We start from the raw sequence: 25,920 nt of genomic DNA, 5'->3' as shown, positions 1-25,920 counted from the left end.
TCCTTCAGGTCATGTGGATTTGAAATGGAAAAGATTAAGTTTAAGCCTTTGGTAGTAGAGGGAGAAGGATAAAGTTGGCTATCACTATGGCTACCTTTGTGACAGGACCCTGGAAAGCTTCTGTCTGCTGAAGTGAGCATCTGCTTTCACTTAATACTTCCTTTTTTTCCCCTTTTCCTTTCTTCTTCTTCCTTATTTTTTTCTTGCCTTGCTCTGCCTTCAGTAAAGGTGGGAGATGCATCAGTGCTCCTTTTCACCAGATTGCTCTCCCTTGGTGTCTCCCTGTGTGCCCTGAATGTCCTGATGCTCTGAACACTGGGGCTGCACAGAAGTGTTTTGTTTTGTTTTGTTTTTTGAATCTAGTTTCATCTTGGGGTATTTAAACAAGTCTAAATTTAGAGAAGAGCTGTGGGGAAAAAAAAAAAAAAAAAAAAAAAAAAAAAAAAAAAAAAAAGGCAAAGTAACCAGCCAAAGGCATTAATTAATATGACACCTACATGGCTGCTCCTATAAACAACAGGGAGAGCACGCAGCCTGCTGAGAACAATCTCCAGGCAGATATTTACAGAGCAGCTGGGTGGAATGGAGGTCTAAAGGACTGTTTTTGGCCAGACATCTGATGGTGCTCTGTAGGCCTGATGTTCATCCATTATCCTCTGTCCCATGAAATGCAGAAAGTCAGGTACAATACCTGCCTGTAGCCCCTGGAGTTACACCAGGGTGAATCTGTCCTGCTCTGCAAAGGGCTCAGTGAGGTGTCAGACACCTGCAGCTAGTTTAACCCAGAACGCACCTGGGAGTGAGAGGGCTGCCATTTTCCCATCAAGAGCAATGAGGAAGGGGCACTCAGCAAGATGGCTCAGCCAGCACCACCTGGAGCTGCACAGCTTCCAGCTCTCCAGCTCCCAAACTGCCCAGGTAGGCCGCCAGCCCTGCAGACACCACAGCCCCACATCCACCTCCACTGTGCTGCACATCCCTGGGGCTCAGCTGGCCCTGGTGTGGTCCAGCCAGGAGGGAGGGCAGCACACGGAGGGGATGGGGATGGGGACAGGGATGCTTCTCCAGCCCCCAGCCTGGGGGCCTGCCACAAATCTGCAGCCCTTTTCACCCACTGAATCCACGCCTCCACAAGCTCACGAGTGCTAACCCTCCACAGCTCTGAAACCTGATCAGAAGAGATTTGCACAGCCAGCCAGTAAAACCACAAATAAAAGTGCTTTTCCTCCACTGGCTCTGGCGAGGGCCCCCTCCTCCTGGTTGCTGCTGGGACAGGCAGATCAGATTCTCTGCTACTGGCAAAACACCGCACGGCTGCTTTCCAAACCACTCCAAGGAACAGTTAAACCCACTCAGGCAGGCCACAGACATCGTCCTCATATCTCACAAACAGGATGCAGACTTCAGCACAGCTGAGGGAGCAGTTTCACAAGCACGATGTTTGAGCAGGGTAGAAAGGAGCTTTTGTAAATAGATACTTAGCTAAGGGGTCCTACCACGAGACAGAGAGGCACAAGGTTATGATCTCAGATAAATGCATCTGTTGTGAGCAAGATCACGTAGTTTATTCTCATCAGTCCTTGTTTTAAGTTATAGAAAAATAAAACAATCAATTATTATTAAGCAATGATGCTGCTTTATGTTCAGGATGATGACGGAGCAAAGACTTGTTTTGAGGCATGAGGTGGTGGCAAGCACACAGCAAGATCCCAGTGTCTCCAGAATGAAAATCAACTCAGCACACACATCCTACACCCTTGTCTCTGTCCTAATATCTATAAGAGGTCCCTGATGCTTGCTCCCTGTGGGCCCCAGGTGACTGCTGCAGACTGCCCAGAGGATGGGGGCTCATCCCTGCCTCACCACATGGGCCAGCTGGGAGGTGCATAGGGGGAAGAAGTGTCTGGTGACCAGCTCCAGTCAGACAAAGCTGGCAACACAAGCACCAGCACATGGGCTTTGTGCCCAAGGAGGCTGAGACACTGCCCCAGCTGCTCTTCACTTCCACGAAGCTGCATACTCTTCCCTTGGCTGTGTTCAGGGCTGCTGCCGTGTCCCCCATTGCAGCTGACTTTCCAGCAGAGACACTTGGTGATACAAAATGTGCCCTGGCAACCTGTACTGCATGCACAGAAGTTGCCTCAAGAGGTAGTGCCGTGCCTAGCAGGTTTTTCTGGTCAGCTTTTTCTGGCGCTCAGTGTAGTTTCCCTTTCTTCATTTTACCCCATTCTCCTTATATTTATCCTGCACTAAGACTGCACTTCAGTCTGCTCTGGCATTCCCAGTTTAGTGTCATCACATGAATGCATTAAACAAGTGAGGGTTCCTGGTGTCTTTAATAAACTGTCCTCATGCGCCGCTTACACCAGAGTTTTGACTGTATTTGTTCTTTCGCTGGTCCTAACATTTGCCAGCACCTTCTCATAACAAGATAATCCAAACTGGGCTCAGTCAAATCAGAAATGAACAGAGCTGGTAAATCTTCCCCGTGCCTGTGAATACAGCACAAAATCACACTGGCACTTCTTATTGCCCTGTGGTTTTGCAAATTTAGCTCTAATTTTCTCTACTGTCTCACCCCGTATCTCTTGCAGCCTTCCTCAGATCCCCACACCTCGTTACATATTTGCTCTCATTCTTTCTCACAGGATTCATTTTCTTCCTTCCCAGTGTGACCCTGCCGTCACTGATCTCCTTCCTGTGCTCCAGCTGTGCTCATGCTGCAGTGCCTGAGCTCTGCAGAAGCATCTCGACACACACTAATCCCATTAAGGGCTCTCGGTCACCTGGTGTCTTCCAGCTTTCCGTTCTATTTTCATTTCACCTTCAAATCCCATTCCCTTGCAACTTTAGATCATTAAGGAGTTAAGTGAGATACATCCATTAAGTGATATCCATTAAACGAGATCAATCCAAATAAAGGAATTTGGGTCTCCCAATTCAGCATGTTGCTGCATCTCCTTGGTTTTCCAAACACAGAGCAGGGCTCCTGCCAGAACCCATCTGGATTAAACTGGGTCCCAGCTGCAAACAGCACAAGATGACTGGAAGGGTTAGCAAAAAGATGCTGCAAAAATCACTCAGAATAACTATTTGCTTACGGATCCTTGCAAAGTGGAGAGAAAATGCTCCTGCCTTCAGATCTATCTCTCTATTTTCTGTATTTATTTTTTTTTTCTCCAGCATGTGAATTTTTATCATGTCCTTCCTGAAGTATCCAGACAAATATCCTGGTAGGCCTGGACTCTACCCCTCATTTTTAATCCTGGTAAGTGAGAAATGAGACCTTGATGGGTTGATCTTCATAGACCCTCCTAGAACAACCTTTTCTTTTCAAGAGGAGGAAGAGAAGGAGGAAGAAGAGAAGGAGGAGGAGGCAGAGAAGCTTGTCCTTGTGGTCCCCCATGCCAGCAGCATGATCACAGTCCAGGGAAGAGCAACCAGCTCCTTCCATTCTCATGGGCAACACCTCACACCCCTGGTCTGCAGTGAGTATTTACGGGAGGAAGATATTTCTCCATGCTGGCCTCATCTTCAGAGTCCTCTGAGAGGTAGTCCGTGTCTGTGCTGGCCCCTGTTCAGTGCAGGGCCCCCACAGCACATTTTGGACATTTGAGGAATGCATTGGTAAGATCCAGACCTGTCTGTCTATTACCTTCATCTGCTAACAATGCCATTTGCTATACAGCCACGTGGTACCCTGAAGGCACTGTCTGTAGAGCGTGAGTTTATGTGCGTAGAAATTGATTTTTTGTAGATTTTAAGGTCTAGAAGAGCCATTTCAGCCTTCCCATGTAACCCTTTGCACAGCACAGATTTAAGACCATCATCTGGAAATTTCAGCCCTTCGGGCCCACAATATGTGCTTGAACAAGATTGTAACTTAAAAGACACTCAGTCTGGAGTAAACATTGCAATAAATGCAGAAAACATACTATCCGGGGGTGAGTCAGCCTTGTAATTATTTAATTGCTCACCCTGGGCTTTCAAGCCTCTACATCATACAATTTAACCTCGATTCCACATATCACCATTTTATTCCCTTCTCTGTATTTTCTCTGCTACCTCTGTTGTCCCATTTAATGTGTGGCACCAACGCTGCACTCAGTAGCACATCTATAGCAGGGGTCTTGGTTTTACTTCAGTAGTTTGACAGGCAGCTAACCCATTCACATTCCTATGAGAAACTTGACAATCTATCACGGCTTTGCATTTCATGTAAAACAAACCATTTTTAAAGGTGCAAAAGGTGATTGGAAGATATTCTAACAAACGGTAGAAAACATAGCCACCGGCTGTTCAACAGATCTCTCTCATCATTTATAATCTTTCCACTGCTGAATCTACAGTTATTTATAATTCATACTCCCCGTGATGATAATGAGCCTCTGAAGCGTGCCCCTCATCTGAGCGTGCACTTTGCTGCTCTCTGTTGTTCATCAAGTTTAGCCGTCGGCCTCCTTTAATTCATCGGTCCCCAGACACAGATCAGGGGATGGCAATCTCAATTGAGTGTTGCCCAAATGGAGAGGTGCGGCTATTAATAAATAATCACTCACATTAGGAGGTGATTAATGGGCACAGTCCTTCCTTGCTGCCCAATTCATCTCCCCTTCCCTGGCCCAAATGAGGCCTCCAGACACCGTGAGATGATGAATCAGTCTTGGGCGTGTGTTGGACACTGCCAAGGTGCCCAAGCAGGGCACTCAGCACCCCATGGCATGGGAAGGAGAAATCAAAGGTCGGGGGGGGACTTCAGGACCGTGGATGAGACCCCTTTAAACCAGGCCGCCCTGACCTCCGGCTGGAGAAGCCGAGACCCGTCTTCAGGAATCAGAGTAATCCCGGGTGATTTTATCCCACTCCACTTCCCTAAATCTGCGGCTGCTGCTGCTCGGCCAGGGGATTAAGGGGCTGGCAGGGGATTACGGAGCCGCTGCAGCGCCGGGCACGGAGCTGCCTCCCGGTGCGGCCATTCCTCGGGGCGCTGGGCCTGCAGCATGGCGGGGGCCACGCGGGGACCCCCCTGGGGCGGCAGGAATAGCAGGGACCCCCCACGTCCTGCTGTCTGGTCTCCTCGCTGATGGTCGGCGCATGGAGGATGGGGCGCGGGGCCGTCCCGACGCTGCTGCTCTGCCTCTTCTGCCTCCTGCCCTCCACCCGGCCCCAGACCAAGATACCGCTGGAGACGTGAGTGCTTCCCTCGCATTGCGGTGTGGGGTGGGAGGGGGCTGGCATTTCCTCGAGGCGTTGTGAAAGGTGGCAGTGATGACCCCTGGAGAGGACACGGGCATGGGAGCCATGGATTCAGTTCCCAGCTCCAGCGCTGATGCCGAAGCACCATTTTCGCTGCTCACCAAGCAGGGCAGTGATACCCATCTGCTTTAGATGAGCACTTGGACATCTTTTAATGCTCCACTTGCTGCATTGGGTGGTAAAAGGCAAAGGCAGTGTACAGGCACGTTCACAAACCCCCAGCCCAGGTAATTCGGCCATGGAGGCAAACACAGGCAGCCTCAGAGCCTGCGCTGAGGGCTGCTCTCATGGGTGCTTGCAGGGCAGCTTGCGGGGACACCGTGCTGGCCAGGATACGGCCTGGGGAGCCATAGGTGTGGCATGTTAGGGTGACGAGCCTTCTCCTCAATGCTTGAGCCAGATTGCCAGAGCAAGGTCTGCGGCTCTTCTTACTGTTATATATCACTGGTACTGATCCCTGTGCTAGCCTGCTGTGCTGGGGGCTGAAAAAAGCAAGGATTCACTGGTGCACACATGCAGCCTGCATGATACATGCTCATATTTATTCGTGTGTTCAAATTCGTGTCAGTGGATGCTAGCGGGGAGGCTGAATAGAGGATGGGGACCACGGCACCTTGTCTTGCCACTCTGCTCCACCTCGGTGCCCGCCAGCAGGCTAGCAGGGCCCAGCAAGCTGAGCTTGTGGAAACCTCACCTTGTTAAGCTGATTTAGGCAAGTTAAATCCTGTAAGGATTAAAAACGTCAGCAAGGTGGTTGGTAAAAGTGCTTGGGGGGCATCTTCTCTATGGCTGGGATGGGTTGGTCTGCACAGGGAAGGGGGTTAGTGCGGGGAGGAGACAATGCTGCCATCGAGTTTCAGAAAGAGCTATGTCCTCTAGACCAACCCAAGTCCTCCGGAGCCAGAATCAGCACTGTGAGAAAGCATTTTGTGTTCAAAAAGTCCCAGTAAGACCCTTGCAGGTGTGCTCACCAGCACGGCTCACGTGATTACCAAGCACTGCACCAGGGGCCTCTCAGGACACTTTGCCACCACCTTCATTTTGGCTGCCCTTATCAAACCCTGCCTCAGCAAAATGCTTCTCATTTGGGTTTTGCAGAAGGGATGCCCAGGTTGTGCAGAGCAGTGCCCAACCCACCCCCACACACACCTCCACCTCTCTGTGCAGCCGGGGACGACAGCCTTCAAACTGCAGCAGTGTCACTGTGCTCTACAACAGGCCCTGGAGACAGGACTTTGGGATCCATCTGAAGGGAACTTCCCAGCAAAAGAGGCAGTTTCTCCCTAAAAATATTCCTCTCTCCTTTCGTTCCATAGAACAAGATCCTGTCTGTATTGTAGAACAAAATTAGAAATTTACCTCAACTGTAGAATAAAATTCAATCAATGTAGAATTAAATTCAGACTGTGGGGGAAAAGAAAAAAAAAAAAAAGAGGAAATAAAAAAGATTTTCTGTGCCCAGAGTAAATGCATGGAAACACCTTTTGGCCTTGAAATCTGTGGCATTAAGAAGACAGCCTGTCCTTTCTGCTGTTTTCGCCACTGAATACAAGTGCAGGGATTACAGGCAGGCAATCTCTGACCAAATCCTTTTCTGATGTGTTTGGTAATAATGTGATAGCCCTTTACTACTGAGAAAAGAGTTGCGTCACTTTGCACAATTTGGAACTTACTCATGTACGAGAATAAAGAATAAACAATGGAAAAAGAGCTTTTCTCTCCTGGTACCGAAACCAGACCAACAGCTGAATTAATCCCTGGTGTTTCAAATCCAGTCATGAATTTGACTGCAACACAGAAGTTGCCCTTTTCAAATGAAATTTCAGGAGAAGAGCACGTTGGCCAGAGGAGCAAAGGGAGTAAATCAGCAGAAAACGGACCTGCTTCATAGTTTGCACAAGGACATTTTGAGGACATAAAACTAAAAGCTTTTAAGCACCGTCTGAATCTAATCACTGTAAAGTGACACAAAGCTAACTCAGCCTCTTCTGCTCCTAAGTCATGCCTGGCTTTGCGGCACCACACTCGGTTCATCACCAGCTTATTTATGTCTTTGCAAAGGCCGCTTGGCTTTAACTCCAGGGGTGCAAAATTCTGCTGGGTCAATTGCTAGCAATGCTTCAGGGGTGCAAGTTTGCCATACAAATCACCTCCTCTTGTCTTCCAGACACTGCTTTGTTTATAAATTGGCCGTGGCATGGGCTTGCTTGCAGTTGTGAGGATGGTTTGGGCTGGGTGCTCAGCCTGTGCATGCTGGGCACATCAAGAAATGCTGGTGGGAGAGCTGAATATCAGTGTGGTTCAGCCTCTCGAGGCTGCCCCAGCCACCTCTATCCATTTGCTCCTGAGCTCATGGAGCCAGCGGAATTGTAGACTGACCTTTTCTCTCACTTATTTATGTTTAAAAAAAAAAAAAAAAAAGAAAAAGAAAAAAAAAAGTCACAAACAGGAGTCACTGTTGAGTTGAATGCTCAAGCTAGCACTTAACACTTTGGAGACTGGCTTAGACATTATGCCAATCCTGAACTCTTTCTTTCTTTCTTTCCCTTGAATTCTGCTTTTGCCATCTGTTTCAACATTCACGTGTTTAGGCTTCTTTTAACATAGCCTCAAAGGCTAAAACGCAACCCCCCCTTTCCTGTTTTTATGAAAGCTGAGAATCCCATGTAAATGCATGGCACCAGGACTTGACGATGTTACAGCCAAGCAGTTCCCTGAGCAGAGGGGCTTGGTTTTCCCTGAAGCTGTGCCTTGTGCTTGGCTTCTCTACTGATTACTAATTGCTAAGCTCATATTGCAAACCTTTTGCCTCAATAACTGCATCGTTCTGCTGAAGCTGCCCAACTACACCCACTAGCCAGAACCTAATATCCCTGAGTCTTCCACCATGTGGAGTAGAAAAATTACTAGGGGTGGTAGGAAGAGGGTCACATGCATGGCCACAGACACAGTACAAAACAAAAAAAGGCATGACCACATACCACTGATTTTTTATTTTTAATTTTGAAAACAGGTAAAAATAAATCTCCCTGATAAAATTACTGTCTCAAACTTCATGTTTAGGTTCTCTCTTTCTGCAGTAGAAAGTGAAGAGATCTGGAGAATATTAGTTAATGTCAGCACAAAACATCTCATATATAAAAGCTGTAAAACCAGCTGCTGGTGGGGCATCAAGTTAATGTTGGCTCATAGATCCTCAGGCAATAAGATAGTTACTACAGCAGTCAGGAAAGCATCCCACGGGGTGTCTTTGTGTGTTATCCTCTTCTTTTTTTCTGGGTATGGTAGAATAAGTCTGATAAGCAGCAATAAATCCTGGTCTCCTACCAAATTCCCGTATTCTTTTTGCTCTAAGAATGAAATGAAGAGATAAAAGCCCTGGCTGTCAAAGTAAGATGCATCCCACAATGCCCAAACAATGGAGTTGTACTGGTTTCAGCTGGTGCTGGTTTACACTCGGCAGCTGGAAATGAACGCCTTGTTGCCAATTAAGGAGTGGTTACAAAGGGCACCTACTTGCATTGTGGTCCCTTTGTAGACAGTGAAGAGAGGTGCTGTTGAGAGCAGAAGTCTTACAGAGGCTCTAAATCCCAACCCATGGCTGCCCATCATCCTGTACTTGCCATTGAGGACTCTGAGCAGGCAGACTTCCCTAGGATAAGTCTTAGGATAAGGATTATTCCATTATTACTGCACTGGCTTTGCTCTGGAGCTCATCTTTATATCTGAATATTATTCTGCCATAAAAATGGTGTGATGTGCTGGGCCATCAGGCCCTGGGGTTAAAGCCTGCTGGGCGCCTGGAGGCATCCACTTAGAGCCTTAGGTAAGACTCTGCAGCCCATAAATAAGTGGTATTTTCTGGTAAGCGGAGAAGACCATTTATTCCATTAAATAAATCTCTCTTAAGTGAATCCTTGCTGAAGGAACTGCATGTAGGTGGAACTGCCTAATGTGAATCATGTAACAGATTTCTGATGAAGTGCTCTGTCAATTATGAGAGCCATCTATTTTCATTTGGATGGCTCAGTGTTCAGGCTGCTCTTCAGCATCCTTATGTTCTCCATGTGGTATTGCTATCATCAGTTATTTACAGGATGGCACAAATGCGAGTAGCGTTTTACAATGAGGAGGTGCATAATATCCTCTGGCATTATGAAGCTGTAGTACCTCCTCTGAGAGCAGTGGATTCATCTGCCTCATTAGCCTCTGCCCCACGTAGCTCTAGCAACTGAATTTAGGGTTGAGTCCTGACAACTTCCTTCAGCGCTGATGCTTATTTCTGTTCAGCTGTCCTGACGTTTGGTGTCTGCCCCTTCATTCTAGGCTCTGTCTGTAATCAAAGAAGACAACTGTCTCCAGAGAGCTATTTATTTTGCTTTACTTAAACAGAGGAAACCAGACGATATCTAAGACCAAATATGCAACTTTAGGACCTCTAGAGTTAGATGAGACAGATTCCACTTTGAGTCAGCAAGCAGTGGCCGAGACGAGTAGAACTCCATGGTGCTACCTTCTGGCCAGTGTCTTGAGGCTGAATATTCAAGACCACCATCTCTTGCTTCTATTGCTGCTTGTCTCACAAGCAGGCTGGAGAGAAAGTGTTATTCTCACTGTAGAGGTTCAGAGAAATAAAAGAAGATTAATGCTCAGGAAGATAGAATTGTTACAGTTTGAAGCAGTAGGCAGTCCTATTGCCTTTGCATTATTAATATTGATTTTCCTCTTTTTAGGGTGAAGTCTTGGGCGGATGCCTTTGGTGGGGAGCTGTACTCCATTGTAACCAAGTATTCAGGCTCTCTCCTGCTGCAGAAGGTAGGCAACAGCTGTGACGATTCCTCTGGCCTTGCTGCTTCTCCCCATGTAGCCTTCCGACCTAATTCCCTCCACAGAAAATCTGGGGTGGAAGAAGGCAAGCATGCAGTTCTCTAGCTAACTTTTAAAACTATGTGGGTTCATATCCATGATAAGAGATATCCCATAGCTATGCTGAACTGCAGAGAGGGTGATCTACTTCATGCCTTTCCTGCCTTCACTAGCTATGGCCAAATGCCAGCTAAATTGTCCAATTGTTTAAAAAAAAAAAAAAAAAAAACTCTTCAAAGTACTTGTAAAGCTTTCCCTGTGATCACTTCACTCCCTCTCATACTGGCCTTTTAGTCCTCCCTTCCTAACTGCACATCAGTCCCTCTCTGCCTGCTCATCACTCATCTGCTCGTCACCACCCCACTGTCCCCTCCTGCAGCTCTCCAGCAGATACTCCTGTTTATTCCTGCTTCCTCTTCTGTCTCACACCAGTGACTCATCAAGGCACTTTCCCCTCTTTGAATTGTCTTTAAAACTACCCTTTGCACAGGGTCTCTGAGGGACACGTCCTGAAAAATAGACACTGCTGTTCTGAAGGTTGTGACTCCAGGGACTTTAATTAAATTTTCCTGTTTGCACCCATAGAGAATTTGCCCTGTAGCCTTTGATTCCTTAAGTCAGAGGTGAATGGCTGCTCCTCTTTCCATCTTAATGATCTCTGTCTAAAGCTGCGGCAGGCTGTATTAATCAGGCCCCACGATTGCTATTCCAGGGACCTGGTGGCTGCTGAACACACCTGAGTGCGTGTTTCTCCACCCCATGTGGAATTCCAGATCCTTTGTCTTTCTCTGGCCAACACAATCCATGCATTGCTTCTTAGTCCTTTTGGGCATCTGATTTATTTATTTTTTTTTGTCTAATAACACCTACATCCCAGTACGTAAGTAAATAAAACTCCAGGTATCACTGGAGTTGCCTTGCTGATGAGCCCCCTGTTCCCCTGTCCTCACAGCGCTGCTTTCTCCCTGGAGGAAAGGGGAGGCTTCTGCAGCGTCACCTTTGCTAGCCTCGGCTGAGAAAGGCCTTTAGCATTTGTCACAAAGGTCTATGCTGATCACCAGTCCTTAAGAGGAATGTGCAACTATGCCACAAAAATTTTTCAGCCTGGATATGGGTACCTAATGGCCTAATCATGAGGCAGCTGTGGTTGTGATATTGGCACAAGCAAATGTTTGGGTTTTTAGCAGTTTTGATGGTGTATATGCAGTGCCTTTTCTACCATAGGTTTCCCAAGTGGTAGTGCTAGAGGCAAAGTGATATGTTATGGCACCTCTGGTGTGCAGGACACACAAGTTAGGGTTATCTGATAGTCAGATATCTGTGCCTCATGCTGGATAGGTATTTGCTGTCCAGCAAAGTCTGCAGATTCCAGATTTTTTTTTTCTGGAAGGTGTCAACAGTGCTACCTTACATTTTGAAGAAATACTGCTCTCACTGTCTTCTCCTTGCTGCTTGAATACAGCCAGCCTGTGCTATTTCTGTGGGTACTGTTCTTAACAGACTAAGAGTTCACATTTTTTAAGGTCCAGAAGTCAGTGGGGCTATGGAGAACAGGTTATAGCTTGAAAATGAATTGAAATGTAATCATTGAAACTTAATGGTGGAGGCCAAGGATGGCAGCCACGGCACAGAGAGGTGGGTGTTGAGATAGATAGCTGTGCTGCATTGGTCCTCTGGAGGTGTTGCACTGGGTCCTTTTACCTCCTTCTGTCCACACTGCATGCTTTGTCTCTTGGGATCTTGATCTTTTTTGGAGGTAGGGGTTGCAGGAGACCTGTGGAGGTTGGTACAGAACCACTAGGAGTGACAGTCACAGCAACTGGATTTTGGAGGAGGAAAAAAAAAAAAAAAAAAACATAACCATCAGATTTTGGTATAATTCACTGAAAGAGAAGAAAACTGATGAAAAAAGAAGTCTGAATCTAGCCAAATCCAATCTAGCGTTTGTCTTGAGGGGAGTTGAGGCAGAGCTATTTTTTCCTGGTGACCTGACAGACCTTTTGGCCTTATAAAATGACATGTGCCTGCCCCAGTCCAGGTTCCTTCTCGTACAGTTGAAGGTGTCTGAATTGCAAGAGCATATCCTGGGGCCTGGATGCAGCACAGGCAGATAGTGGGGTCCAGAGGCAAAGCACAGAACAGGACAGTGTCACCCATGACTCAGAGAGAAAATGTCCTCCAGTGAGTCACTGTCACCACTTTCAGCAGGGGGGAAAAGATGAGCTTGATCCAGCCTACCTCTGTCTACGCTCCATCAAAGAGTCATCTCCCAAATGCACGTCCTGCCCTACCCTGGCCGAAGCAGTTCAGAGAGGTCAGGCTTACCTTTCACCCTTCAAGTCCCCCTCCTTAAGCTTTCATTTCTCCCTGTTTTCATGGGATAATGGAAAAGACAGGAGGAACAGCCAGCACCCACATCTTCAGTCCTTCTATCAGCCTCAGCAAGCTCTGAGTTGGACACCTCACAAATCAGCATCTCAAACCAGAGACTGCACAGGAGGGCTCCCTCTGAGCCCTGATACAATTCTGCAGACCAACCTCTTACTAACAGGCAGCTTTTTCCATGCTTCATGCTTCTCACAGATAAACCTTTGCAGACTCCAAATGGCTTTATGGGGATCGCTGCCCTGGTGCACAGACTACAGAGGAGTCCAGCCAGGGGAGAAGAATGCACCCTGGAAATTCAAATATGTGTGCTCCCCAAATGCCTTTCTCATTTTGGGGCCATTGCCTCTTGCTCACATGAAATATTTCTTTGTGGGTTAGTATGTGCAGGCCAGCACAAGGGTGGGGAATGCAGTGCAGAGTGCCAGACAGCTCTTTCCTTGGGGCTTGTTTAAATCAATGGGTATTTTCTCTTTGAGAAAACACAAACAGTAGCTTTCAAAGTTGACTTTATGTTTCCCTTGTGCCTGATAGGTATGGTGTAACTAGTTTATTGTTCTGAGAGCCATAATTCCTCAGTTACCTGAATGTTTTGCATGTAAACCTTCTCTTAATTTGGCATAAATTTCCTGTTGTGGGTTACACTGTTTGGATTCCTCTGGGGGTTCTGTGTTATTTTATTTTTTTTTCCTTCAGAAGAAACTAAATGTCACATTGCAAACCCAAACACTCATTTTCCTGCCAGGTTTTATTGCTCACAGAGTCCTGGTGAGCCAGCAGCTGTCTTTGAATCCACGAGGGTGGGTTCTCACCCTGGACCAGGGAGCTTTGAGAAAGCCCCCAGGTGGCTCTCAGTCCTGAGCAGACAAGATGTGATCAAATTAAACCTCACAGAGATAGAAAAAGCCTAAGAGTTGCTCTGACTTGATGGCTGAAGCATTTGTTGCATTCTCTTGACCATTGCACAGCGGGGATCAAGACAAGCTTGTATGCCTGCCTGGCACATCAGCCTGCCTTGCTGATGATGGATGTGTGCCAAAATGTTAGATGGGGTCTAGGACAGCAGAGGGAAACACAGATGGAGTGAAGCAGATCCTGAACCTGTGGGTTATTAGGTCTGCTCACCTCTGTCCTGCTGCTGCTGTTGGCTACCAGAGTCACCAAAGGCCTGGGGCCACCAACTGCAAGCACGCAAAGAGATCCCCAGGGTGGTTCTCCTCCTCTCCCCAGGGCTTGGCTTGCCTCTGAGTGAAACAAACACCAACTGGCCTCGGCAGGCCCCACAGTTAATTTTTCCCCTGTGATGTTAATGATGCATTATAAATGTTTCTGAGAATTAACTCCTGCTTCCTTCTGAGGTTGAAGTGCCAATTGCTTTCCCTGGTGGATAGGGCTGAGAGAGGACAGTAGGGCTCTGCTCCAGCTGTGTAATTACTAGAAAGCACTACAAACAACTACATGGCAAAGAACAGACAAATAAGTACAGTCAAGACATTTTTCTGGGTAAAGATGAAAGGAACGTCTTTCACACTCTTAATATAGTTTCACTAGCAGTGAGTAATGTAACACTACATACTTCAATGGGCTTAATTTCATGGAGGTGGGAACGAGAAAATATATTTGGTGACATCTCAGTTCACAGATAAAACTTTGGATTCTGAATTCTGGATCTTCCGCTTTTAAATTGCCACCCCCACGGAAGGAGAAGCGTAATGAATTGTCCTCCTTCTTTTAAGGGAGTAAAGCGCTAGATGTATGTGAGAAGATCTGTTATTTCAGTTGCATGTTTGGTCCCTTCTTTACATCAGATCTCTTCAGCCAGTTCTCCCTAGCCTGTGGCTGATTCCCATGCCATAAAATACAGTGATCTGATAACCAGAGCCCTAAACTTGGGCTGTGTTTGGTTGTCTACAAGCGCCAGCATTGATGCTCACCATCTTTCTGCCATGGCATCTGGTGATAGCACTTGAAATAACAGGTGTCCTGTTGCCTACCTCTAGGAACTCTTGCAATAAATACTCATTAATAGTAGGAGACTTTAGCAGCAGTAATATAGATACAAAATAGCTTGCTTGATCCTTTGTAGGAAAAAAGCTCAAAGGGGATCTGAGCCCAAACCAGGTTTATCCATCACAATAGCCAACTGAAATTTTGCAGGGAACATTTCTTTTGCCACACCTTCCCAGCACTGGCTAGTTCCCAGGGCTGAGATGTGTATGATATTAGCAGGCTGTTCATGCTTGCTTGTGATTGCTTGTGAAGCACATTAAAAATAATTGAGAGGCAAGAGCTTTGCTTCTTTTAATTCAAGACGTGACCCAAGGCAAACGACGGCAGGTCACTGTGTAAGGCGTGTGCTGGTGCAGCCTCCCCTTCGCCAGCTCACCCAGGAGAGATTACTCTCCTCCCCCCGAGGAGGGCCCGATTAAAGCGTGGCGTGGCAGGGATCACCTCCCTCCCGATGAAACCATGACACGGAGCTAAGTGGGACAGGCACCAGCTGGGATGTGTGCTGCGGTCTCGTCATCAGCCTGGGCCCTGGCTAAGGGGGCCATTGCACATCCCTCTTTCGGCGGCATGGTTGGGCTAACCTTTGTGCTCATCCTGACCTCTTCCTCCTCATCCCCTGCTGTCCGAGCTACCCGGCTGCAGCAGAGGGGATGTGAGGCCTGGCATTTTTAATCCAGTAAAACCCTCGCTGTTAATCACACCAGGCAGAGCTAGCAGCTCTGCCGTGCATGCTGCAGGCGGGATGCTGCTGCTATTTCTGTCTGACATCCTCAGCCTGCCCCATCCTCAAGGCATTTTTTACTCTGCTTCTTCTCAGCTGCCTTCCCTGATGGTCAGTGAGCTGCTTGAGCAAAAGGAGCTGTGCATGCTCATCCTCAAGACATGCAAAGTCTTTCCTCCACACTTCTAAATTGAAAAGTGCTGCAAAAGCCCCTGCCATCCCCTCACCCTTTTCACCTCCTCATTTTGTACCAGCATAAGAAGCACAGCCCTGCCTGAGATTGCTGCTAATGCAACATGGAGATGGAGGGGATGTGTACATACTGCAGAGAGAAGTGATGATGAGGGACCAAGGAAATCCAGTCATTTGCCTCTACACTTCCACTGAAGAGTATCATTGCCGGGGAGACAAGGCTTTGTCTTTTTTTTTATTATTATTATTATTTTTAATGTTAATCAAATAGTGTCCATTGCAGGTCTTTTGCCCCCTTCTTTCTGTTTATCTCTGTTAGTGTTAGGACTTTTTTGAAAAGAAGACATAAAGACTATTGTATGCAGTCTTGAAAGGGCAGGCTTAGGGAAGTAAATTACAATTATCCACTTTAGGAGTACCCTCAGGTTTTTAATGCTTACAATGTACATGGCCAGAAGAAACTGTTTAGCTCTGAAACTGTCAGATCCAGGTCCTCTTCCTTACGGTGTCTCTCCCAGTGGAGACAGCATGAAGTAGCTCACAATTCCTAGGTACACCATTTTTTTCAACAACCACAAGCTCATAATTGGATCGGTTGCTTTGAATTCTGGTGCTTTGTGTTCTGGTCAATGATCTGCATGCTCCCAAATTATAACGTATAAAGGGAGGAAAGGCAACGGTGGGAGGTGGTGCTAAATCAGGCCGGTCCCTTCAAGGCACCTTTCTTTACCCAAAGCAATACCCAGTTGACGATAACAGTCTCACCCTCTCCTTATGGGCCTCCTGCTCAGCAGCATTTTCTGCGTTCCCTTGGGCAGAAGTACAAAGACGTGGAGCCGACTCTGAAGATCAAAGAGGTGGACGGCTTGGAGCTGGTGAAGAAGTTCTCGGAGCAGATGGAGAGCATGCTCCGCAGGAAGGTCGAAGCTGTTGAGGTACGACCAGGGGTGCTGCAGGAAGGAAGTCCCCTCCTGGTGGCCCCACGGCAGTCCCCCCCTCCTGCCTGCACCAGGAGCGCGTGGGCGCAGAGGTAGCACGAGGACTTCCTCGCCCAAGCGAGCGCCTGCTGGTGCAGCTGGCTCCTTCTGAGCTTTAAGTAGACGCTGGTGGGAGGGCGTGGGCGTTCAGACAAGGGAATGCTGGCTTCTCCGTCAGCCCAGAGTAAGAAATAAGATAAAAACAAAGTCTAGGAATAAATATGAGGGAACGAACACTCTTAGGAGGAAAGATGTTTAATTCTGTAGCTGTTTAAAGAGCGAGGGGGGAAAAAAGCCTATTGCAAGTGGGAATAAAGTTCATCCTTGCACGATGCCCACTGGCCATTGAAGACTGGTAGCTTGTTTCGGCTGTGTGTGTGGCTCAGGGGAAATTCCTGCAGCCCCTGAACATGAGCTGCAAGGAAGGCGCTTGGATTTCCAGCTGCATACAGGGGGAAACACGGAGAAGGTGGCAAGTGGACTTAGGATGTTGCTGTGTCGGAGGCCAGAGCAGGTAATCGTTATGGCCCCTCTTACTTCTTGCATCTAAGGGTCTATCTTACTCCCTTATATTTACCCACTATAAAAAGCCTATTTCTGTAGTCACAGAGCCTTGACTGTTTAAGGCATCTAATGTGGAAAAGCCATCCAGAAACACATCATTTAACTCTCAAAGTGAAATGTGGGCATAGTTAGAGTCAGGGCTTTGGCCCATAACATTAAATTCACAGCCAGCCTTTTCCAGTGTTTGGATTGCTTTACCCTTTGTGAAGGAACAAAAAGTAGCTTTGCTGAGACTGTCACTAATTGTGTAACTCTGAAAACATGTGCATGTTTAGCTGGATTCCTCCCCAGTCTGTGCAAAGTGAGAATTGGTGCCCTGAAGCATCATGCTGGAGAATACTAGTGCTTATACTGGCACCCATAGATGGTAAAAGCTTATAAATGGCCCTAGCCTCGCTGAGCCCTCTATGAAATCAAGTCATGGTGTTTCAGTAACAAAAGCAGGCTGAGACTCCCACAAGGCGTTTTCCTTTGACAAGATACTGACATCAGGCTGGGTCTGGGATGCTTTTCCCATGGCTTTTTGGAAAGGCTCATGGAAAATGAGATATGTCTGTTGTCTAATTGGACATGTTTCTGTTTGTGTGTGTGTGTGTCCTGTGATGCCTGAGATCACTTGGGGTCTAATAGGGACTCCAGGGTAAGCAGGTGTGAATACACTCAGCCATAAATAGTTGTGAATACACCTTCTGAGTTGTAAAGCTGTGGCACGGGATGGCAGGTCAGCAGGAAAGGAAGTAGAGAAGAGGGGTTTTAGCCCCGTGACTGTGTTGTAGTGAAGGGAAGTGGTCACGTCTTCTCACTATGTGAATTCCTAGTAGTGGTAAAAAAGTTTCTGGGGACTTCCCACAGCATCCCTCCTCTTTCTTTATCTGTTTGCATTAGCGGTTGGTGGAAGCAGCAGAGGATGCAGATCTGAACCATGAGTACAACTCCTCGCTGGAGGTAAGTTTATCACCATCAGTGACAAAATATGGCTCATATCCTCAGAGGGACCAGCCCAAAGGCTCGTCTAGCAGCACCCTCTCACCTTTAACACTTGGCATAGCATGCTTAACATCTGTCTAGCAGCCAGGTTAGGAGTTTCTTTGTCTTCAGGACATTCAGCTTGTCTAGAAACAAGTGCAACTCCCTTGGAAGATCCCAAGCCTAGCAACACCTACGAGGTTAGTCCCTTTGGCCCAGGAATAGGAAGGATTTGGGAAGACACTGGGCTGCACGATGTTATTGGCAATACCCTGATTGCACAACAGAGTTATTACTCTGTTATACACATTAGTGCAAATTAGCTGGTGCTTCCTGAGTTACTTCCCTGGAGAATGAGCTAAAAATCAAGAGCGTATGAGCAATGAGGAGGGTGCTGTTGCAGAGGCCATAATGTTACAAATTCCCATAGCAAACCGTGAATCCAAGTGAGAAGAATTTCTCACCAGTTCCAATCATCTTTTCTCTACCCTGCAGACATGCGTGCATCAGGACTTCCCATTGGATAACAGTTTAGTTCTGTCCATGCAATTAGGATAATTGGCTTTCTCTTAATAATTGTTTGTAACTAAGCTAAGGGATTATTGCTCGTGAAGGAAATCGGAGTGAATACTCTGATTAATGAAGTCCATTATCCATACTACAAACACTCAGTGTGTAGAAGAAGTACAAGGTAGCCCTGCAAGTACAACTGTCAATGTTGGAAAAGGCAAGGAATGAAAACCCTTCTTGAAACCAAGCTACCTAATCAGTTTTGCCTCTTTTACCTCTGTGTTTAAGAATCACATTATGGTCATGCTACTTAGGTCATCTACTTTCACAGTGAGTCAAGACTCTTGGCCCTATTCACACCCCTAAATACTGGTAATGCTTGAATATCCTTAAATATCCCTTCCCTCAGGTAAGCTGAATAAAACACTATAAAATCAGCTGTTATCCAAGGGTGGAGACTATCCTGGAGATACTAATGCATCCGCAGATGCTAAATCCCCACTGGGACTTCATGGAGGAAAATGGTGCTGTCTTCAAGCACTTTCCGCTCTGTCCTTTACTCTGGATGAGCTCCTGCTGCTTGGAGTCACAGTGAAGGGATAACTTTGGCTGGACATGCATTAGGAGTTAAATCCAGTAGACGACAGCTGTAGAGACTGGACAATTAGGATCAGAGTAGGCATGTCCTGTAGTAAACCTGGGAGCCAGATACACTGAGATACTCCACCTCTCCAGCTAGAAATTCAAATAATGCTGAGGGACCATGGGAATCTGTCACTGTGTCCCTTTGCTCTTAGGTGGCTCTTCGGCTGCTGGCTATGACCATGCTTGCAAATAACATGGGTACCTGACAATAAGAAATTGGGCAGAAACCATCATTTGGGCAGCTTTACACTTTTCGTTTGGTAATGGCTATCATTTGTTGCTCATCTTGATCCTATTCGAAGCCCAGATTCTCTAGATGTCCCATTTTTATTGTTTAAAGTGTTCTTTGATTTTTTGTGTTGTTGGTGTGTTTTGTTTTTTGTTTTTTGTTTTTTTTTTTTTTTCCAGGCAATATTGATAAAAATGTATGCCATTCTCTCTCATTGCCTTTCCATTTTCCATTGTCTTCATCAACAGTTTGATTACTACAACTCCCTCCTGATTAATGAGAAGGATGAAAATGACAATTACGTGGAGCTTGGAGATGAATTCATTCTGGAGCCAAATGAACACTTCAATAACCTGCTGGTGAACACAACATACAGCGATATCCAGCTCCCCACCAATGTCTACAACAAAGGTAATGGACCACTGGCCTTTACTTTCACACTGCTAATATGTTGCTGTGGAAACTACCAGGGAGTAATAACACCAAAATGAGGATGAGAAGGAAAAAAGAAAAAAAGAAAGAAAGAAAGAAAAAAAAAAAAAAAGCCTGGAAAGGCATTGTTCCAAGGCATGATCATGTCTGTGTTTCAGTCTGTGGCTGTGAGAGGGCTTAGGCAGGCAGCATAGTCTGTTAGGGTCCATCTACTCAAACAAAGGAGCTGTGAAATGAACTGTGATGTAAATTTATTGGAAATTGCTATTCTGTACGAAGGGTCAGATCTATCAAGGTCTTTAGGTGTTAATGATAAAATTGATTTCAGCTGAGAAAATTTGATTTCACCTTTGTGTTCTGAGGCCCTAACACCTCATGGGAACACTCTGAGCTTCCAGTGATTGTATTCACAAGGGGACGCAGCTCACAACTGCTGCTGGGACATGACAGTTCTGGGATATCTTCCTATCTCAACAAGCCTTTGGCATTCTGGCAGCTGAGGGAGCCTGGGGGGCAGTCACTTGTGCACAGTCTGTCCTCTCCTCCTCTCCCCCTTGTACATTCACACTGCTCCAGCCACGTACCAGAAACTGGCCCCTCTTTCAGCTGGTGGGTGCAATGCAGAAACTTCAGGTTGAGGCACCAGTTACAACTGTTCTAGATTTACTGCTCTTTACTGAAAGAAGAAGAAGAAAAAAAAAAAAGAAAAAGAAAAAGAAAAAAGAAAAAAAAAAAAAAAAAAGCTCTATTATTTCTTTTTGTAGATGGAGCTCATTTTTAAGGCTTAGGACCAGACAAGGCAGGCGCTGTTGACTGATCTCACAACTGGTACATTATTTAGAGGGACAATAGAGGGAGCATTATTTCTCGCCAGATTTTAGATTAATTTTATCTGGTCTGAGAGCCCCAGACACTAAAACCCTGCGCGCAGCAGAGCTGGCTGTGGCTGAACACGAGGTAGGCTGCTGCCTGCAGTGACACACAGAAAGGTGGCCAAATGGCTGCTGTCAGAGACAGCAGGGACGCAGTGCCCTGCTATCTGATTTCTTGTCTGTATGGCTAGACACAAACCGTCCAGCTGCTCTTGCTATGGCTGGAGGACAAACAGGAGACGGAGGAAGCAGCAGAGGCTTCATATGTGCTGGGGCTCCTCCTGGGAGCAGGTCTGGCAGCTCACAGCCACGGGAGCAGCAAACCTTGCTCTCAGCAGCTCTTTTGGCTCCATTCCTGTCTGAATTACTTTGGCCTCGTTACTGGGGAGCCACAGTTCAGTTTTGCCCTTCCTTTGGCCAAAACTGCATTTACTGAAGTGACTAAGCAGGAAGTGGTGGGTCAAAGCCCCATCCTGTTTGACTTTAATACAACTAATCCTGTGATGACCACTTTCCTATAATTCCCTTCTCTATTGCTGCTGCTCTGCCTGGCCCCCTGAGGCAATGAGTCAACACAGACGCTGTATGTACACTGCCTCCTACAAGCTCATGCAAGTCTGCAGCTGTATATTGGTTTGGAAGAGACCAGGGGCAAGGGAGGACAGCTCAAGCTTAGTGAAGGAGAGGGCAGACAGAGAAAAAACATGAGGAAAAGAAGAGAAACAGAAACAGCATGCGAAGCCTAAGGCTTCTCTGTCTTTGGTAATTGCATCATGGGGACTAGCATATATTTAAGCACCATGCAAAGGCTGCTCCACTTAGTGGTGCGTCAGACAGCTGCCTTCCAGCAGCTCAGACCTGCCTGCATGGTGCACCAGCTGTACTCGGTGCTTGCTGGTCATCCTGAGGCTCTCAGAGCCTTCTTCCACCTGGATGTAAGAGTATCAGGCATAATGATGTGTGGCCAAGCTGGGAACACGTGTAGCCACCAGGGGTGACCTGCCCTCCAAGGCCTATTTGAGCCATGCGTTCAGTTCCCTCCACAGCCTCTGGAAAGCTGCTGCCGAGAGGACAGGAGTCACTGTGAAGGGAGGGACTATGATGAAGGGACGCACCCTTGTGCAGGACAGGAGGAAGCACCTCCACAGATGGCTGTACTCCTGCCTGGGCTTTCTTTGTTCGTGTTCCCCTCACCATCCTAGAGGGGTTTGGGGGGGTGCCTTCCCCTCTTTTGCATTTTTTTTTTCAATTTTCTCTCCTTTTTCCCCAAAGACCCCGACATCCTGAATGGCGTTTATATGTCAGAAGCCTTGAACCCTATTTTTGTGGACAACTTTGAAAGGGATCCCACGCTGACCTGGCAGTACTTTGGCAGCTCCACGGGCTTCTTCAGGCTCTACCCAGGTAAGAGAGCAGCCAGCAACCTCGCTCCTTCAGCGCCAAGCAGGACAGGGGCTGAGCTGTGCCAAAGCCTGAACTGGGAAGCCTGGGGATCCTCCACAGCTGCAGCATGGCCTGGTATGGCCTGGTGGCTCCTCCATCAGATGGCTGAGGGCCCTAGCTCTGTGACCTGCTGCGTGCTGTGGAAGGGAACACAGGGCACATCCCTCTCCCTGCATCGGCCTCCTTATGCTCTCAGATGTCCTTAGGGAGAGAAAAAACTGGGTGAACTACAGAATGGTTATAGTAAATTCAACTGCTCCCCCAAACTCTACCAGATTGTACTGAGACACCAGCCAGCACTGAGGTGTATTCTTTAACAGAAATTTAATAAAGCTTGCTGAGAACTGTCAACAGCCATGCAGCTCTGCTTGTGCTTTGAATACATCAGCAGGGAGCTGATGCCTACTTGTGCACGTGCTGATTGCTCCCTTTGCTGCTCCCCTCAGGAATAAAGTGGCTACCAGATGAGAACGGGGTCATCTCCTTCGACTGCAGGAATCGTGGCTGGTAAGCATACTGGAGGGACGTGGCCAAAGCACCCGTCTGTCTTCCCCTCTTCCTCTTCTCCAAGGTGACACTTGGCAAGCTGCTAACCAGCAGTCACTGCCCCAGGCTGCTCCTGTGCCAGAACAGGGGTACATAAGCAAAGGCAATACCCAGTTAGCAAACCTGCCTTGCCACCGGCCAGTGCCAGCTTTCCATAAGGCGTCTGATGTGCCACATGGACAACACCACCTGTGCGTCCTCCCCATGCCCTATCCGCCCAAATTCTGCAGCCAGAGGGATGGGGCTGTTCAAACAGAAATTCAGGGCTTTTGTTCAGTCTGTTCTGCACGGCTAAATGATGCGTTAACAATCGTCACTCTTGGCTGATCCTTGAAGCATGTCTGCAGCTGTCCCAGCTCTTGTCCATGTGGGAAGAGTGAGGCTGGGGCCAGCAGGAGAGGCAGGTGGGTGGGAAGGACCCCATCGAGTGCCCAGCTGGACCCTGTGGGACAGCTGTGCTCATGGCATGTGTTATGCTGGGGCTTGCATCATGTTACAGCAGTACACCCAGAGATCCTCCTCGTCATATGCTCACCGTGCTTCCTCGCATTCCTCCTTTATAAAGGTACATCCAAGCAGCCACCTCTCCCAAGGACATCGTCATCATTGTGGACGTCAGTGGGAGCATGAAGGGCCTGCGGATGACCATTGCCAAACACACCATCGTCACCATTTTAGATACTCTGGGGGAAAACGATTTTGTGAACATTATTGCAGTGAGTATGTCCTATTCCCAGTGCAGAGCTGTCTTCCTTGTGCCTCATATCGATCCCTCAGTCCACTTAGCAAGCTGCAGACATTAAGGTGGAATGACAATGCATAATACCTATGTTGGATGGGGGATTAAAACCAATTACCCCTTGGAAGTCAGCTTTGTGTGGTCAGCAGGGTGACTGTCAAGTCATCTCACCCCCTGTGGAAGGTGTCAGCTGCATCTTTTGGCTTGCTTAGGCATGTGACTACAGCAGATAACAAAGTGCTATAGAGAGACATCTGAGCTAACAGGAACCTGAGCTTATAAATTCACCTAGCAGAGAATACCAGAACACTGTCCTTGGGTCCAGCAATCCTCAGTATAATATTTCGAGGCTAGAAAATCACTGCCATATGACTTTTTGTGCCCCAGCACCCTATAACGCTGCAATCCAGTTCAGTCAGACCACAAAGGTCTTGGGTCAGGGTCTTGGTGTTACTCTCTCCCTTTTCACAACCCTGCCAGGATGAGGATGGGTTGGTTGCCCATGCAGAACTAGCACCACAGAAAGCAAAACTTTCCTGTGTGTATGCTGGCCTCCTTAAAACAAATTCTTGCACCACCTCTTTCTCAGGCCCTTCCATATAAGTTTGCCAGGGCACAATCACCAAGATACAAAGCTTATTTTTCCTTCATAGTTTTCCATTGTGTGAGACGGTCAGAAATTCTAGCGGTGAAAGCTCTGGCTTCATATGTCTAGATGATTGGAGGAGTGAACTGGGTTGGCAGAGAAAGGAAGGGAAGTCATTAAGGAGTTGTAAAACTTTTTTAAAAAAAAAATAAAATCACAGAAAGATCAGGCAAGCAATATACACTGTGTTGTTACACCAAGAACCTTCTGGCTTAGGCATGTTATAGCCCGACCTAAGCTCCTATTGATCAGCTGAGCCTCGGTAACCATCTGTACCCTCTTAGCCCATGGCAAAACACGTTCCTCTGAGCCTTAGAGGAAAAGGTTTGCAATGACATCTCTTACCTCAGGTACATATCAGGCTGGAAGCATACACACCACTGATTATCACAGTTCAGTGGATGTGGGGTAACTCGATATGTTATTATTCAGCTGCGTGCCAGAGGCATCAGATATCAGGCTACAAAACCTTTTACAACGTTCAGCTGATGACCAGGGATTCAAAGTCTCCAGAAGTCAAAAAAATATGTGCAAACTGTATAAGAAACAAGGCTAGGGGCACAAGCTTGTAGAGTGTGGAGATTTCTGGAGTGCCTGAATGGAAAAAAATAATTTTGTATGTGTGGAAGTAAGTAAATGCTATAATTAACACAATACTTAAACAAATATGGGATGTATCAAAAATATAATTTGCCATGATCACTACAAACAATTCTAATGGGAAACATCTATAAAAATAATTACGCTTGATACTGTTCTTAATGTCCACCTAGGACATGAACCCACTTTGTGAATTTTTTCCCATTACAACACCTTTCTTTTCATTTTGTATTTGCAGTACAATGATTACGTTCATTTTATTGAACCCTGTTTTAAGGGTATCCTGGTGCAAGCAGACAGAGATAACAGAGAGGTGAGTACCAGGCTCCTGTTGATGTGTCCAGTCTGCTCCCTTAACATGATAAATATGTGGGTTTAAGATGCTGCAACATGAAACCCTAGGGACAAGAAACAGCTGTCTCCTAGAGGCACATGGGTCTGTTTTTCAGAAACAAGCACCAGTTCAGTCATGTGCTGGCTCCTTGGTTCATCTTTGGTTACACAATGCTGCCAGGACACAAGGGTTAGCTGGTGGCTATGTGCTGCACCATTGCTGGTCGAGCATGAGTGGACCAGGCTCAGTGCACAGAGGGCAAAGGCTCTCCACCTTTGAAACCCTGCATCCTCAGCCTTCTCCCAGTGAATGTCTTCTCAGCCCAGCCTGACCCTTCTCCAGGGCATGTTTCCAGCAAACAGCCTCTGATTAGGGGGCTTTGCTGCTCTGGCCCAGCAGGGTTCAGCAGCTGCAGTCCAGAGGCGGTCAGCCTGCATCTGACTGCTCCACCACCCTCTGGGCCAAACAGTATTTTAAGCTCTTCCTACTGTTTCTTCATTCATTGTCCTCTTTGTATTAATACCACAGAGGTAACGTGTCCCTCCACATCTTCAACAGCCAGCTTTTTCTCCAAATTTCTTTCCCAGCCTAGCTCTGGGTGATGGAGCGTGACTCCAGAGGTGACATCTCCTGCAGTGTCTCCCAAAGGAACCCCAAACCTTTTGGACACCGTCCTTCTTGTGGAGTATGCTGTGTTTTGCAACCAGACCAAAGCCACTTAAAATTTGGGTGCTTGTTTTTCTCTTTCCCCATCCTGTTGCTCTCACATACACAAGAATGTTTATTTGTTTGTTTGTTTATTTGTTTGTTTGTTTTTCCTGAAGGGGTGTAAAAGGGAAAGTGTGTTTTCTAATAGTTTTGTCCCTTGCGTGATATTTCATGGACCAGTAATGGTTCACTGCCCACAGGCTGAGAAATGCAGTCCTGTGGCTGTGTGCAACACGATGGCACTGCCTAGAGAGCAGCCACTTGACCTTTCCCCACCTT

The 25,920-nt window shown here is 47.0% G+C and overlaps 1 protein-coding gene across 1 annotated transcript in view; it reads left to right on the top strand.

Moving 5' to 3' along the window:
- Positions 1 to 5,101: 5,101 nt before the first annotated feature.
- The window catches only part of CACNA2D4 (calcium voltage-gated channel auxiliary subunit alpha2delta 4), a 112,329-nt gene continuing 91,510 nt past the window's right edge, over positions 5,102 to 25,920 (top strand). Inside the window, exons 1-9 of the mRNA XM_032184094.1 lie at positions 5,102 to 5,190; positions 9,990 to 10,071; positions 16,249 to 16,365; positions 17,857 to 17,916; positions 19,570 to 19,732; positions 21,898 to 22,029; positions 22,515 to 22,575; positions 23,180 to 23,330; positions 24,838 to 24,912. Coding sequence (XP_032039985.1) covers positions 5,102 to 5,190; positions 9,990 to 10,071; positions 16,249 to 16,365; positions 17,857 to 17,916; positions 19,570 to 19,732; positions 21,898 to 22,029; positions 22,515 to 22,575; positions 23,180 to 23,330; positions 24,838 to 24,912 — 930 coding nt within the window. The remainder of the gene's footprint in view (positions 5,191 to 9,989; positions 10,072 to 16,248; positions 16,366 to 17,856; positions 17,917 to 19,569; positions 19,733 to 21,897; positions 22,030 to 22,514; positions 22,576 to 23,179; positions 23,331 to 24,837; positions 24,913 to 25,920) is intronic.

This window comes from Aythya fuligula, chromosome 1 (genome assembly GCF_009819795.1).
Source record: "Aythya fuligula isolate bAytFul2 chromosome 1, bAytFul2.pri, whole genome shotgun sequence".
NCBI classification, from domain to species: domain Eukaryota; kingdom Metazoa; phylum Chordata; class Aves; order Anseriformes; family Anatidae; genus Aythya; species Aythya fuligula.
Note: the sequence above shows the minus strand (reverse complement) of the source record. Positions and strands in the feature narration are given on the sequence as shown.